Here is a 16,605-nt window from a genome sequence, read left to right as displayed (position 1 = left end):
ACTAAAATAATCTCCTAATTTAAATAAACTTAATTAAGAATAAAACTATGACATACACTAATTTTTATACAAAAATGTAGAAAACTAAATCCATAAAATTGAATTTATTTTTAAAAAACCATAAAATAGGTTTTTTTTTTTTTTTTTTTTTTTTATAGAAAGACATATTTTTGTAAACTTGTTTAAAAAAAAAATCCATAAAAGTTGTAATTTCCTCAACAACATTGAGTGCAGCTTTTCCTCTGCTTATAGTAGTTAATGAATTGCTTATAATTTGTAAAATAATAATGAATTAAATTTGGTAGATTTATTTACTCACAAAACAAATGGTAGATTTATGCTAATAGGCCCCTCAACTCTGAGCTCCTTTAATTAGAGATGGCCCATGTTACGAATGGGCCTACGCTCTCCTTAAGTGTTGCCATCTTTCATTACATTACACGTTTATATATCACATGTAGCTACCTAGCTAGTGTTTTACTCGTGAGTAAAACTAGCATTGCTAAGACATCACATCAATTTTTTTTATTATTACTTTTATATTGGAGGGGATTCGAATGACAACAATTCAGTTTATATTACGAGAATTTATTTATTTGTTACACTGTATTTTTATAAAGTATTATTGTTTTGGTATTTTCTATTTTTAATAATACTTATATAGTATTTTGTATTTTAAAATTATACATATTTAATACCCTAAATTCAGATTTGATAGATAAAATTTTGTCAATATGATCAAACTGTCATCAGTTATATATAATTAAGTAATTAAATTTAAATTTAGAACTTACATAATTAACAGCAGTTTGATTAAATTGGTAAAATTTTATTAATTAAATTTGAATTTAGGGTACTAAATATGTACAATTTTAAAATACAGGGTACCATATAAATATTATTGAAAATAGAGGGTATCAAAATGATACTTTGCAAAAATACATGGTACCAAATGATTACTTACGCTTGTATTATTGGATATATTTAAAAATAAAATTTAATATATAATAAAATATAATAAATTGTCAATTCAAGATTGTATCTTATTATATATACACTTCAGAATCAGTCTTTTGTTTTATTTAGAACAAGGGAACATGATTGAGTGTCTTAAATATTAATCGAAAGGGTACCAAACTCAAATAATTCAAATAAAAGTAAACAAGAGACTTTATGACCATGATTTCAATTTATATGCATACATGTTTTTTAGTGTATATATAAATATATTTATAATGAGTTTCTTAAGTAGAAGTGTCTCTATATGGGGACAATCTTTGTTTTAGAGTATAGAGAAATTTCAAATTTTTTATACGATGATTTACATTGTAGTTGTAGCAAGTATTCTAATAATTTTTTCAGAAATTTTGAATAATTTACTATACCAAAAACATGACTCAAACAATCTATTTTACATGTGTATCAAAAAAATAAATAACCACTCGTGCAACTGACTGTTTGAACCAGGTTTTCAACACCTTAAATTTGGCGAGATATCTACTGTAACTACAATATATATTGTCATACAAAAGAATTTGGATTATAATTTATCCACGTACCGAAAACAAAGATTGCTTCTACCGGTAGTGGCAAAGGTGATGCCCCTATTTAAGAAGTTTCCTATATATAAAATTATTGGGTATTGATTGTTTTTAATCACTACCTATATGTATTTTTAGTATTTCTAGTACATAGATAAGTTGTAATTTTTTTTTTACATATAACGGTATATAGTGTAGTTTCAATGGACCTCTCACAAAATTTCAAGAAATTTTGAATAATTTAGGATGTCGAAATCAAGATTCAAATAGCATGTTACACTCACATATAAATTTTAAAACAAGCACGCATCCAGCAAGTTGTTTGAATCCTATTTTCATGTGTACGCCACATAAGCACTATTAATGGCGTTGGACGGTGGGTAGTAATAGAATACACGTTTTTGAAACATTAGGTATATTTACTGCAAAAAAAATGTATAAAAATATAATATTTTGAAAACATTTGACATATTTACTGCAAAAAAAATGGGTATAAGAGTATAACATTTTGTAAACATTAAGTATATTTACTACAAAAAAATGTATATATATATATATCTCTTCTATATAAAAAAGAATGTGTATTTAATGGTTTTTCTTTGTCTTAACGGTATTCTATTAACTTTAACGGAATATTACAACGGAATATACCTTTAAAAAACCAATTAAAAATACGATAAAATAAAATGTTTATATATTTTTGGACCCTGTGTTTTGTTCCATTACTTGTTTGGACCTTATGTTTTGACAAATTCCATTTTAGACCCTGTGTTTTGTAAAATAGTTCAAATAGACCCCTAAACTCAAGTTTGATAAAGACAAAATTGAATATAACAACACAGTTGTTAGGAAAAATGATTTTTTTTTAAAATTGTTAGTTTGGTGAATTATTTATAATTTTAGGTTAGAAAACTTTGACCAAAATCGAGTTTATGGTTCTATTTGAACCATTTTACAAAACACAGGGTCCAAAAAGATATAAACCCTAAAATAAATATTTAATAATTGTATTAATATAAATTCAAATATTGTAAACTATCATTATTATAATAATATTTAATAATATAAAATATCACACTCCTATATTTATAACTCATATAATTTAATTAGCCAAAATATCATTTTTGGCTAAATGTGCATTTTTCTTAATTGCATTTTTAGAGTTTTTTCACACAAAAATCAACATTTTTGACCTTAATATAAATCAATCAAATAATTTAATGCCCAATAACACTTTTTTCCATAATTATGCCACTCGAATAATAATTTATCTTAGAATTGAACCGATTAGAGTTTCCATTTCGGTCTGGGACTGAAATGCTCGGTTTGTCACCAAACTGCAGATTTCACACTTTGGCTAACATTAGCAACGTGAATTCTTTTTCAACCATATATTATTATTCAAAATAATATTCACACATACTCACTACACCATTGTTAGATACTAGTAGGTGCACGAAATGTGGGACGTTACAATACCTACAATTTATAAAAATTTCGTCCAAAAACTTAATACAAATAGGGATACAATTCTTTAATTTTGGCCTCTTTCTCCCACGTGGCATCTTCAATGTCGTGGTTACACCACTGAGCCTTAACTAACAACACTGATTTGTTCCTCAACACTTTGTCTTTATGGTCGAGAACTACCACTAGCTTCTCTTCATAGTGCAATTGATGGTCAACGCATATATGTTCATAACTGAGCACATGCGTAGGGTCATTCATGTATTTTCTCAGCATAGATACTTGAAATACATCATGAACCTGGGACAATTCAGGTCGAAAGGCTAACCTATAAGCCACATCCCCAATTCTTTCCAGGATCTCGAACGATCCTATAAACCTCGAACTCAGCTTTCCCTTCTTTCCAAAGCGCATAACTCTTTTCAGTGGAGCTATATTTAATAGCACCATGTCGCCAATCTCGAACACCAGGGGTCTCCTTCGTCGATCAACATATTTACGTTGTCGATCTACTGAGGTTTGCAATTGTTGACGAATTCTCTGAATATTCTTAGTAGCTTGATTGACCTCGTTTAACCCAATGAGCTTTCTTTCACCATCCTTATGCCAATGAATTGGTGAACAACATTTCCTCCCATATTGAGCTTCATATGGAGAAATCTTGATGGAATCATGATAGCTGTTATTGTAAGCAAACTATATTAATGACAACTTTTCATTCCACGGTCCTTGGAAATTGAGCACACAAGCTCTTAACATATCCTCTAGTGTGCAGATGGTTCGTTCACTCTGGCCATCAATTTGGGATGGAAGGTGGTGCTATACTTCAGTGTAGTACCATGTCTGGTTTGAATCCTCTCCTAGAATGATGAAATCAAACGCCTGTAACAATCGGATACAATAAAAATTGTTACTCCATGGAGTTTTACCACTTTTGCTATGTAAATATCCACGAACTTATGTGCTTCATAAGTTATCTTGGTAGGCATAAAATGAGCGGACTTAGTTAATTTGTCTACAATAACCCATATGGCATCCTCTCCCCTAGGAGTAGTTGGTAGACCTGAAACAAAGTCTATGGTAATCTTATCCCACTTCCATTTACGGTTGTAATAACTTAGCCGGTCGTTGATGTTCTGCCTTTGTTTGTTGCAAGTTAAGCAATGAGCCACGTACTCCACCACTTCCTTCTACATTCCTGACCACCAGAAGTACTTCTTTAAATCCTGGTACATTTTGGTGGTACTTGGGTGCTTTTCATAAGAGCATTATGAGCCTCGTAGAAAATCTGCTTCTTGATTCATTCATCATCAAGAACGCAAATTCTGCCCTTAAATTCCAGCACTAGATCTTGCGAGATATGGAATTTGGACCCCATATCCTTATTCACCTCGTGAATTTATCTTTGTAGCCACGGTTTAACAAGTTGTCCTCTTCGAAAAGCCTCCATAATCGTTGGTTATACCGAGAGGGTTGCTAATAGACCAACCATTATCTCTAATTCTAAAGTAGAGATTTTAGACTTTAGCTCTCGTGGTACTTCTCGTTTTGAAAAAAACTTAAGCATTGACTGTTGAATCAGAGCATCTGCCACATTTTTTGCTTTTCCCGGGTGGTATAGGATGTCGCAGTCATAATCATTACATAATTCCAACCATCGATGCTGCCTCATATTTAATTCCTTATGAGTGAAGAGTGTTGTACCCCAAAAATACGAGCTGAATTAGTCAGCATGCGGTACATCTGGCAGACAAGTGTTTAAAGAAAGCGTATAGATATAGCATCTTGTTAACTTTGGAGTGAGCAACTGGAGTCAAACTTGATAACTTACGACGACCAGATAGTCTCCATATCGCCTTTTGCACCAATAACTTAGTTCAAAATGCGCGACATCCAGATCGCCTTTGTGAAACTCTAAATGTGACCCATTTCAGTTCATATTAGTTCTTCAACACCCAATTCGAAGGAGGTGTTCAGCTCGCAGAATTCTAGTTATGACGCACAATGAAGGATCTCAAAAGACTCAGAAATTCCTTATACACTCATTAATGCTCATATATTACTCTATATTTATTGCCCGATATTGTGGGCATAGAATCAATAGGCATTAATGAATTTATGTAAATGGGATGTTACCGAAAAATGTATGTTACCATATTTATCCACGGTTACCCAAAATTGTCCAAGCATAATTCCCTATAAATACAGGGGAGAATGGATAGAAAGGGGAAAGATATATTTGTAGGCTGAAACTCTGGTGAAATTGTCACAAAAAATTTCACAGTGAGAACAAAACAGATTAATAAGAGTAACTCGTGGACTATGTGTATTTTAACCACTAAACCACATAAAAAGTGTGTGAGTGTTCTTGATATTTTTTATTTATCCAATTACGGTTTAGAAAAAGCCTAATCTCTCTATTTTTGGATTCCTTAATCCCCTGCTGGCGAAAAACCGCATCAACAGATTGGTGCTTTCATTGAGAGCAGATTAGGCTTGGAACTTCATATAAAATCCAACCCACTAACAACTATGGTGGTCACACGATCAATGCATGACAATGAGACTGGTCAGCCTGAGGATCAAGGAGACAATCAAACGATCGTCCCTACTGGAGAAGGAACATCTGTGCCACAACGTCTTGGAAAACAACAAGTAGAACAGGATGGTGCCGACAATTCAACATCACAGCCACAAAATCTAAATCCGGGGTACTTAACAGACATCGAGATGAAAAATTCCCAGTTAAGGAGTAAACTCTCCCGATCTAATTGACAAATCGAGGAAATTCTGGCTCGATTACCCCCTCCTGCAACCGATGTTAACACTGGAATGAGGAAAATGGGTCTCATAGGTCCCACAAAAATAATCGACCTAACATTAGTCAATCTATTCAGACTGTAACTTCGAGTTCAATACCTTCTGAGCGAATTTAGCGAAATGCCCAACTTGCTAATCCTCACAAGAATCATTGACCTAATGTCAATCAATTTGTTCGAACTGCGACCCCCAGTTTCGTATCTTCTAAACTGATCCCATGGAATGCTCAACCTGCCAACCCTCGTAGGAATGATCATTCAACTCACACTCCCAGGAACCAGCTTGGCCAAACATGGCCACCTGGGATCGATTTTAGGAGAAGAGACTGTTGGGAAACTTATACATGATCTTTATTTATTTTCATGTAGATCTAATATTAAAAAAATTAATATGAGATAACCTAGAACATGTTTCTAAAATTGAATTCAAAGAGAAACAATAATAAGAATATTTACAGTATACGCAGCGGAATGAATGAGTCTGTCAGTTTCTCCAACCCTTGTATCCTTTCCGTCGAAGAGTATTATCAAGAAACTGAACTGGTCTTCTATTATCTTCACAGTCTTCCAAAGTATCCTTAGAATCACTTAGACTAGAGTAAGAATTCTCAACACATGAGATAGATACAGAGAGAAGAAGAGAAAATAACAAAGAGCCTTAGAAAATGACTTGTGTTTAGAGAGAATCTAAAATCTATCAGAAAATCTGACTTTTGAACTTATGAACTTATCAGAACTTTTGTTTTGACTTCTCTCTAAGCACTCATTTTATAGACTCGTTTAGGCCATTTAATTTAATTAAAAAATCAATAAATTAATAGCCAATTTGAAGCCCTAGGTCGAAATTATCATGGGCTTTAGGTCAGTGAAATTTCCCATTTGATAATAGGCCCATTGGACTTAAAATCAAGGCTTGTATTATTTTCTATTGATTTAATTAATTAAATCATTTATCAAATTAATTATTTATAATTTGAACCTTGATTAAAATTATTTATTAATTTAGATACCAATTTATCTTAATTAATAAATCTGCCCTAATTTATCTTTTCTTCTCAAAATTACATAACTCTATGAAACTATCCAAAATTGACTTGGCCAACTTTGATAATTCTAATTGATAATTAAATCAATTAATTGAGACTATCTAGATGATTTTATCCAAGGTACAATGGAGACCATGGGCCTATGAAATCAAGCTTCAATAAGTTATCACAAATCTAACAAATAAATTTACTAACTTATTAATTCCTCATGCAAACTTAAGTTCTAACAAAAAAACCAGCAGGATACAACTTGATGATCAGGTTTAAGAGGTTACCTTTGAAGTTAACTAAGCCTTTGAACTAATTCCCTGAGTTTCAAGCTTCTAGCCTTGAACCCTTGAATTTCTGGCCTAAAATCCTTCAAAAATTCTTCAAACACCAAAGAAGAGGAAGGAGAGAACCACAGGAGAGAGAGACTTGAGAGATTCTGCTTTGTTCTTTTCTCAGTTCTAGTGTTTTCTCAAGCCACTAAGTGTATATCCAATCTTAACAAAAGGACTAAAATGCCCCTTAAGTCTACCCAAATCTTCAAGTGCCACCAAGGGCAATTTCGTCAATTGCCAAGTCCCGTTAATTCCTCAAGTGTTCCTATAAATCCCCGTTTAATCCCAACATGTCTAAATAATTATTAAATTACTCCCCATTTTTCAATAGTTCCCAAACACATATAACATTGTCAAAATACCCCTAGGCTCTTCCCGAGCTTAGTATTTGACCCCATTGTGACGTTCTAGATAAACTGCTTCCTAGGACCGTCTCGGATCGTGCATCACAAATATATCACCACTTGCTTGTGGTATCACTCACAATATACACATATATTTCATTTATGCCCTTAACGGGCTAAAATTACAAATATGTCCCTAATAACCAAATGGGGCCCACATGCATATTTAATTTACCTAAACATGCATTTCTAATCACATAATCACGAAAATCATATAATAACATAATTAAATCAGTTATTGCCCTCCCAACACGCTAATCAAGGCCCTAAGCCTTATTAGAAAATTTTGGATGCTACAACTATCCCCTCCTTACAGAAATTTCATCCTCGAAATTACCTAAATAACTCGGGATACCAATATCGCATATCTCTCTCAAGTTCCCAAGTTGCCTCTTCCACTTTGTTGTTCCTCCACAACACTTTTACTAAGGCAATGGTCTTGCTCTGCAAGACTTTATCCTTTTGGTTGAGGATCTGAACCGGCTTCTCCTCTACGAAAAATCTTGATCCAGCTCCAAGTTCTCATAACTCAGCACGTGCGTGGAATCTGATACATACTTCCAGAGCATGGATACATGAAACACATCGTGAACCTCTGATAGAGCTGGAGGAATCGCAATCTATAAGCTACCTCTCCAACCCCTTCTGGAATCTCAAAGGGGCCAGCAAACCTAGGGCTCAACTTGCCCCGTACACCAAACTGTTTCACTCCTCTCAAGGGAAAAACTCTGAGAAATACATGGTCACCGACTTGAAACTCTACGCTCATGCATCTCAAGTCTGAGTAACTCTTCTGGCGACTCTGGGAGGAGAGAATTTGAGTTCTAATCTTTTCAATCGCCTCGTTGGTCCTCTAAACAACCTCAGGACCAAGATACCTCCTCTCGCCCGTCTCGTCCCAATGGATATGTGATCTACACTTCCTCCCATATAACATCTCATATGGAGCCACTCCGATAGTCGCTTGATAACTGTTGTTGTACGAAAACTTAATCAAAGGGAGATACTCACTCTAAGATCCCCCAAAGTCTAGCACACAGGCTCGTAACATATCCTCCAGTATCTAAATCGTCCTCTCAGACTATCCGTCCGTTTGAGGATGATAAGTGGTACTAAACTGCAACTGCGTGCCCATAGCCTTCTGCAGGATCTTCCAAAACTTGGAGGTGAAGGTGGGGTCATTGTTGGATACTATCGACCTTGGAGCCCCATGTAGTCACACAATTTCCTTCACATACAATTCAGCATACTGCTCCATAGTATAAGTCGTCCTCACGGGAAAAAAGTGGGCGAATTTGGTATACCTATCCACAATCACCCACACGGAATCATGTTGTCCCACGGTCTTCGGTAATCCAATCACGAAGTCCATGGTGATATCCTCCCATTTCCACTCTGGAATTCCTAGAGGCTGCAACAACCCTGCTGGCCTCTGATGTTCAGCCTTAACCTGCTGACAAGTCAAACACTTAGCCATATAATCCACCACATCCCTCTTCATACATCTTCGTCGTACCCGAATGTAAAGAGTAGGTAGTGGTATGAGACTTATCCGAAATCTCTCGCCAAATACCAGAATCCATTGGAATGCAAATCCAGCCTTTATACTTTAGTAGTCCCATCTCTGAAATAGAGAAGTATTTAGCCGTTCAGGCTAAGACACTCTCTTTATGCTCTCTCAACTGGGGATCCTCCCCCTGTGCCTCCTTGATCCTCTCAATGAGTGTAGACTAAAGAGTGATGTTGGATAACTGACCAACCACTAATTCTACATCCGCTCTGGTCATCTCTTCAGCTTACTTATCTGATATCTACCTCGAACTGAACAACTGTCCTGGGCCCTTCCGACTCAGCACGTCGGCTACTATATTAGCCTTCCCAGGATGATATAGTATATCACAATCGTAATTCCTTACCAATTCCAACCAACATCTTTGGCGCATATTCAAATCCTTCTGAGTAAAGAAGTACTTCAAACTCTTATGGTCGGTGCATATTTCGCACTTCTCACCATATAAATAATGTCTCCAAACCTTAAGTGTAAATACCACCGCCGCCAATTCCAAATTATGTGTAGGATACCTCTTCTCGTATTCTTTCAACTACCTCGACGCATAGGCTATTACCTTTCCAGCTTGCATCAAAACACATCCAAAACCCTGTCTGGAAGCATCACAATAGTCTACAAACTTCTGATTGTCTGACGATAGACTCAATATTGGAGCGGTGATTGGTTGCCTCTTCAATTCCTTAACACTATTCTCACACCTGTCTGTCCATACATACTTAGTCTTCTTACGTGTCAATTCAGTCATTTGTGTGGCTATTATGGAGAATCCCTAGACGAACCGCTGATAGTATTCTGCCAATCCTAAAAAGCTCCTAACCTCTGGTACACTACTCGTCCTAGGCCAAACTCTCACTACTTCAATCTTGCTTGGGTCAACCAGAATCCCATCCTTATTGACAATATGACCCAGAATTGTTACTTTTGGTAGCCAAAACTCACACTTACTGAACTTAGCATATAACCTATGCTCCCTCAACTACTGTAATACCAGGCGTAGATGTTGCTCGTGCTCTCTCTAACTGAGAGTATACCAGTATGTCATCAATGAATACAATCACAAACTTGTCCAGATAATCCTTGAAGACCCTATTCATCAAGTTCATAAAGGTTGTTGGGGTGTTGGTTAATCCAAATGACATAACCAGGAATTCATAGTGTCCATACCTCGTGCGAAAAGCAGTCTTTGGTATGTCCTCCTCTTTAAACCTAAACTGATGGTAGCCTGACCAAAGATCGATCTTAGAGAACATTGTCTTCCCCTGTAGCTGATCAAACAAGTCATCGATCCTAGGTAGTGGGTACTTGTTCTTAATGGTCAACTTGTTCAGCTCCTTGTAGTCAATACACATCCTTAAGGATCCATCCTTCTTCTTGACAAACAACACTGGAGCACCCCATGGCGAAAAACTCGGTCTAATGAATCCCAAATCCAGTAACTCTTGCAACTGAATCTTCAGTTCCTTCAACTCTGCTGGAGCCATTCTATAAGGTGTCGTAGATACTGGCTCTGCCCCTGTGTCAACTCTATAATAAACTCGATCTCACGGTGTTGCGGCAATCCTGGAAAATCTGCAGGAAACAAATCTAGAAACTCACATACAAGTCTGGTCTCACTCGGCCCAACCGACACAACTCTAGAGGTATCCACAATGTTTGCTATGAATCCTATACAACCCTCCTACATCAGGTCTCTAGCCTTCAGTGCCAAAATCATAGGTACTCGCAGTCCACTCACTGTCCCCACGAATACAAATGGTACCTCCCCTTCTAGTTCAAAGGTCACCATCCTGCACTTGCAGTCAATTGTTGCCCCGTACTTTGATAACCAATCCATCCCCAAGATCATATCGAAGTCATCCATCGCTAACTTAATCAGATCTACAGACAACTCCCTAATGTCTATCTCCACTGACAGTGCTCTAACCCATCTCTTAGAGACTACCGGTTCCCCAGTTGGCAACAAAGTCTAAAATCCCCTAGCATACAAATTACTAGGTCTACATAACTGATCTATCACTTAAGCAGAAACAAATGAATGGGTAGCCCCTGAATCAATCAATGTTGTAAAAGAAGAACCAACGCTAGAAATCTGACCTATCACGACCGAGGGGCTGGCCTCAACCTCACTCTGGGTCAAAGTAAATACTCTGGCGGGAGTGAGACTGTCACTCTGTTTTGGCTCTTCCTTCCTAGCATAGCACAACGGCCATGCCGTCCCAGTCGCTTTACCAACATATGCATACCTATCAACAACATATAACAAATTAGCCAACAGGCTAAACACATAACGGCCATGCCGTCCCAGGCGCTTTACCAGGCCCTAGGTCCACAGTCTTCACCGAGAGGATGTCTCCAGCGTCCTAAGAGGGTTTCACCCTAACGGCCTGTACTCTGCGTGCTCAATACCAATCCCGGCCCCTTATCGTACACGGCTTCCGGCCATCGCCATTCACTCACAAACATGCATCACATAATATAATAATAGATATTTAAACATATACTAAACTTATACACTGGGGCTATGCCCTGCAGTTCAATCAATAGGGCCATGCCCTGCAATACAAACAATAGGGCCATGCCTTTCTCTACAGGTACAACAGTTTTCTTACCTGTGTCCCAAGCTATCTGAGCACCGCAATCCCGAGCATAGTCCTCTAACACGAGCCTCCTTGAAAACATAGTCACAACAAATTGATAATAGCCATCCATCAAGTTCTAAACCAATGAATAGCTTCGAGATATAATTCTAGCCTCCGAGCATAGTCCTCTAACACGAGCCTCCTTGAAAACATAGTCACAACAAATTGATAATAGCCATCCATCAAGTTCTAAACCAATGAATAGCTTCGAGATATAATTCTAGCCTCCGAGACCTCAATTTTTACTAAAATGGGTAGTAGAAATTATGCCAAGCACCTAGGTTCGAGTCCCTAAGCCTTACCAAACCTAGAAACCAACATAAGGCAAAAAACCCCAGGCGGGCCGCGACTTACCCCTAATTTAGAGGCCAAGAACCCCAGCCATAGGGAAGACAGGCTGCGACTTGCCCCCTAGGGTCGCAGCACGCCCCCAAACCCAAAAGCACACCCAGGGCACATGCACCGCGGCGCCCCAAAGATAGGTTGCGGCGCGCCCCCTTCGAACCAAGAAATTATGGGTTTCTCCTCCTCTTTCCAGCCAAAAACCACAAAGCTTCAAACTAAGCTCTAGCCAAAATTCAAAACCAAACCTAGAGTTTTTATTCCCACAGTCTAAACATCACAACTAAACTTCTAAGTAATTCATATTCTCACAAGACACCTAAATTCAAACTAAATACATCTAACAAAACCAGACCTCATGCAAGCTTAAGTTCTAACAACAAAACCAACAGGACACAACTTGATGATCAGGTTTAAGAGCTTACCTTTGAACTTAACTAAGCCTCTGAACTAATTCCCTGAGTTCCAAGCTTCTAGCCTTGAACCCTTGAATTTCTGGCCTAAAATCCTTCAAAAATTCTTCAAACACCGAAGAAGAGGAAGGACAAAACCGAAGGAGAGAGAGACTTGAGAGTTTCTGCCTTGTTCTTTTCTTAGTTCCAATGTTTTCTCAAGCCGCTAAGTGTATATCCAATCATAACAAAAAGACTAAAATGCCCCTTAAGTCTACCCAAATCTTCAAGTGCCACCAAGGGCAATTTTGTCAATCGCCAAGTCCCGTTAATTCCTCGAGTGTTCCTATAAATCCCCGTTTAATCCCGACATGTCTAAATAATTATTAAATTACTACCCATTACTCAATAGTTCCCGAACACATATAACATTGTCAAAATACCCCTAGGCTCCTCCCGAGCCGGGTATTTGACCCCGTTGTGACTTTCCAGATAAATTGCTCCCTAGGATCGTCTCAGATCGTGCATCACAAATATATCACCACTCGCTTGTGGTATCACTCACAATATACACAAATATTGCATTTATACCCTCAACAGGCTAAAATTACAAATATGCCCCTAATAACCAAATGGGGCCCACATGCATATTTAATTCACCTAAACATGCATTTCTAATCACATAATCACAAAAATCATATAATAACGTAATTAAATCAGTTATTGTCCTCCCGACACGCTAATCAAGGCCCTAAGCCTTATTAGAAAATTTGCGATGCTACAAAGAGTTGAGATGAAAACCTGGCTCGAGCTTAGGAATGGATAAATCTAGATGAGTCACAATCTGTTGTCGCAAGAACCAACCAGACCCCTATTCAACTCACTAGAGAGATAACAGATGCTGCAACTACGACTCAACCCACTACCTAGAATAACCAAGCAAGGGGTAATAAGCAGAAGGGGACTGATGGGGGCAACCAGAATGGCACTAAAATCAATAAGCCCGGTGAAAAGTGCAAGTCCATGTACACCGCATATACCGACCTAACTAATACACGAGAGTGTATCTTTTTGGAAAACTATAATCTCCTTCCATGGAAGAAGCTGGAGCCCTTGAGGCACCAGAGGGCGAAGAAAGACCCAGCCAAATTCTGCCGATATCAGAACGACATCGCCATAACACTGATGGTTTCTGTTAGTTAAAAGATGGGATCGAGACTCTCATTTGGGCTGAACCATTAGCCCAACATACCAAAAATAGAGTAGTTCTCAATCAGCTAGTGAGGCAAAACATTCAACCAACTCAAGAAAATCTGGTCAATAAATTCAGGCTCAACCAAATCATGTAAATCAGATCACCCCTCCTCCAATAGAAGGGAGGGAAATAGCCACTATTGCTGGAGGGCCTCATCTGGCGAGCACGAGTAATTGGGCCTAGAAGGTACATATATGAGCTGAAAAATCCACAATGGTACTGAGTTTGTTCCAGAGCAAAGGTTGTCAAAACAACAACGGTTGGAGAACAACTAATCATTTTCACAGAAGAGGACACTAGCCACGTTTAGTTCCCGCATAATGATCTGTTGGTGATAACAGTTCAGCTCACCAATCTAAGAGTACGAAAAGTACTAATTGATAATGGGAGCTCTGTAAACGTGCTGTTCAGGTCCACCCTAGAAAAGATGGGGCTATTTGTAGTCAATCATACGACGACCTCGATGGCTCTATACATATTTTCGGGAGAGGGAACAACAGCCATAGGACCAATTAAGCTTGTAGTGACACTAGGAGATGATATGCGAGTTGTTGCTAAAATGGTAGAGTTCGTTGTAATCGATTGCCCGTCTGCCTACAGCACAATTTTGGGACAACCCACGCTGATGACTTTTGACGCTATCACCTCATTCCAAAATTTAGGAATGAAGTTCCCATCGACCTTAGGTATCTGTACTGTAGCAGGAGATCAACTCTCTGCTAGAGAATTTTATAGCACTACTATGAAGGGAAAATCACAACCCGGGGAGCAGGCGATGGTCAACTTTGAAGGGAATGAGGAGCCTAGGGTAATGGAAATTGCCCATGGGGCAGAAGAACCTCAAGAAGAAGATAATGAGGTCTCCCAATAAGATGACATTGATATGAGATTAGGCAAAGATAGGTTTGAGCTCCAAGCATTGGAGGAGCTTGTGGAAATCAGTATCGAACCAGAGGTACCTTCAAGGGTTGTAAAGATTGGAAAGAATCTTGGATTTGAAAGGAAGAAGGAACTGACACTACACCAAATACCTCTTTCTATAACACATTATTATAAGCTAATTGGAAAAGTATTATAATAGGTAAACTAAAAAGTTAGAAAGCTATAAAGTTAAAATGGAGGGAAACAAAAGGTAAAGGCTGGGTAAAGTTAAAATGGAGGGAAAAGAAAAACAAAACAAAAACAAACACAAATATTCTCATCAGCTCTCATCAAAAAGAAAAAGAAAAAGAAAGGCCCTTTTAACGCTTTAGGGTTAGCCAATTTCCACTTCTTTTCCCTCCAATGTGCGACAGGAAGGCAGCGCCACCATCACGCTCAGCCACGGGAAGGCAGTGCCACCACCATCTTCACGGGAAGTCGTAACCCTCCGACAGCTCGAGGTGGCTCTCTTTCTCTTTCTCTGTCGCTCACTCTTTTTTTCACATATAAACTCTCTCGTTCGCACTTTCTCTGTTTGTTGCAGGTGTGCGGCGGGACGGTGGGGGCTCGCGGCTTTGGACGTGCGGCAGGGAGGTTGACGAGGTCCTCTCTACAACCAACGTTTAAGAGATCCTGCCCTCCCAAACATGTCCTCACCACCAGACCAAGACCATCACCCGATTCAACCCCCATGTTCGTCTCCCTCCCCCCCTCTCTCTCTCTCTCTAAATATATATATATATGTTTCACTTTACCTGCTCATCTCTCAAAATTTCCCAAACCCCTTTTGGTTTTTTGATTCTTAAGTTTTCTACTTTGTTTTTTGTTGTCCATTCATTACTGTTACTTGTTCTATTATCGTTTTTGTTGTATAACTTCATTTTTGCTTTTCTGGGTTCTTGTTGATCTCAATTGGCTTTTGTTGATTTTTTTTCCTGGGATTTTTTTCTTTCCGTGAACCCTCCCTGACCTACTTTGAATCATCGTTAAGAAATTTGGTGCTTATCAAGCTCTATGGTTCTTTTTCAGAGGTTGGTATGGTATAATGTTTGTGGTCACTAATGGAACCAATTGAAATTGCAGCCAAGAACGGTTACTATGGTAGTCTGGTACTAATGGTCAGAGATGCTTTTATCTTTGCTGATTTGGTTCGGATCGATTGCCAAGGTCTTGAGAGGAGTGATTACAAAAAAATAGGCTGCAAAGTAAGGGTAAATTGCATCCTTTAATTAACATGCATTTCACATAAATACTTGCATGTTGTCTTTACATAATTTCAATGCTATCTTTATATGATTTCAACCCATGTTTGTTTCTAACCTTCATATAGAAGTCACATGTAGGATTAAGATAAAACAAGGTGATTTAATTCCCACTTTCCATTTAGTTTATGGAATACTGAACTGCCTAATCCACTCATATGTATGTATTTGTGAGTTATCTTTCTTTTCTTATTCATTAATTTGTAAATGGAAACACTGCTTTAATTTATTTTAGAAGTACGAAAAACATAAAAAAGAGTAACATTGGTGCTTCCTTTCAACATCAAAATGTTGTCCTGTGAATTATTTCCACTGCTGCATCCCTTCCCATTGTTTCGAGCATATTCATATTTCTAACTATACCCAGGTGTCATAACTTTGCTTTCCATTTTTCATCCCAATTCATTTGTTAAAGACTTGTAAGAAGAAAGTTACATGTTAGAGATAAGCATAATGACGCACTTGCTCCTAGTCTTCATTTTAGTTAAAACTCTGATCTAAGATTTTTATTTAATGAATTTAGTCATTTACATTATTATGGAAATGGGCCACTATACTTTACGGTACTCTCTCTCATATTGTTTTATATCTTGAGCTTTTTTTATTTAATTTGATATTGTTGCA

At 37.6% G+C, this 16,605-nt stretch overlaps 1 protein-coding gene across 1 annotated transcript; it reads right to left on the bottom strand.

Annotated features, from left to right (window-relative positions):
- Nucleotides 1-3,050: 3,050 nt before the first annotated feature.
- On the bottom strand, nt 3,051-4,680 carry LOC133795871 (uncharacterized). Its single transcript, XM_062233329.1, has 3 exons — nt 4,474-4,680; nt 3,847-3,890; nt 3,051-3,687 (listed from the first exon to the last, which is right to left on the bottom strand). The coding sequence occupies exons 1-3, from the start codon at nt 4,678-4,680 to the stop codon at nt 3,051-3,053; spliced, it is 888 nt and encodes a 295-aa protein (XP_062089313.1).
- Nucleotides 4,681-16,605: the final 11,925 nt, after the last annotated feature.

Source organism: Humulus lupulus, chromosome 8 (assembly GCF_963169125.1).
Source record: "Humulus lupulus chromosome 8, drHumLupu1.1, whole genome shotgun sequence".
Taxonomy (NCBI): domain Eukaryota; kingdom Viridiplantae; phylum Streptophyta; class Magnoliopsida; order Rosales; family Cannabaceae; genus Humulus; species Humulus lupulus.
This window is presented reverse-complemented; position numbering and strand designations above follow the sequence as displayed.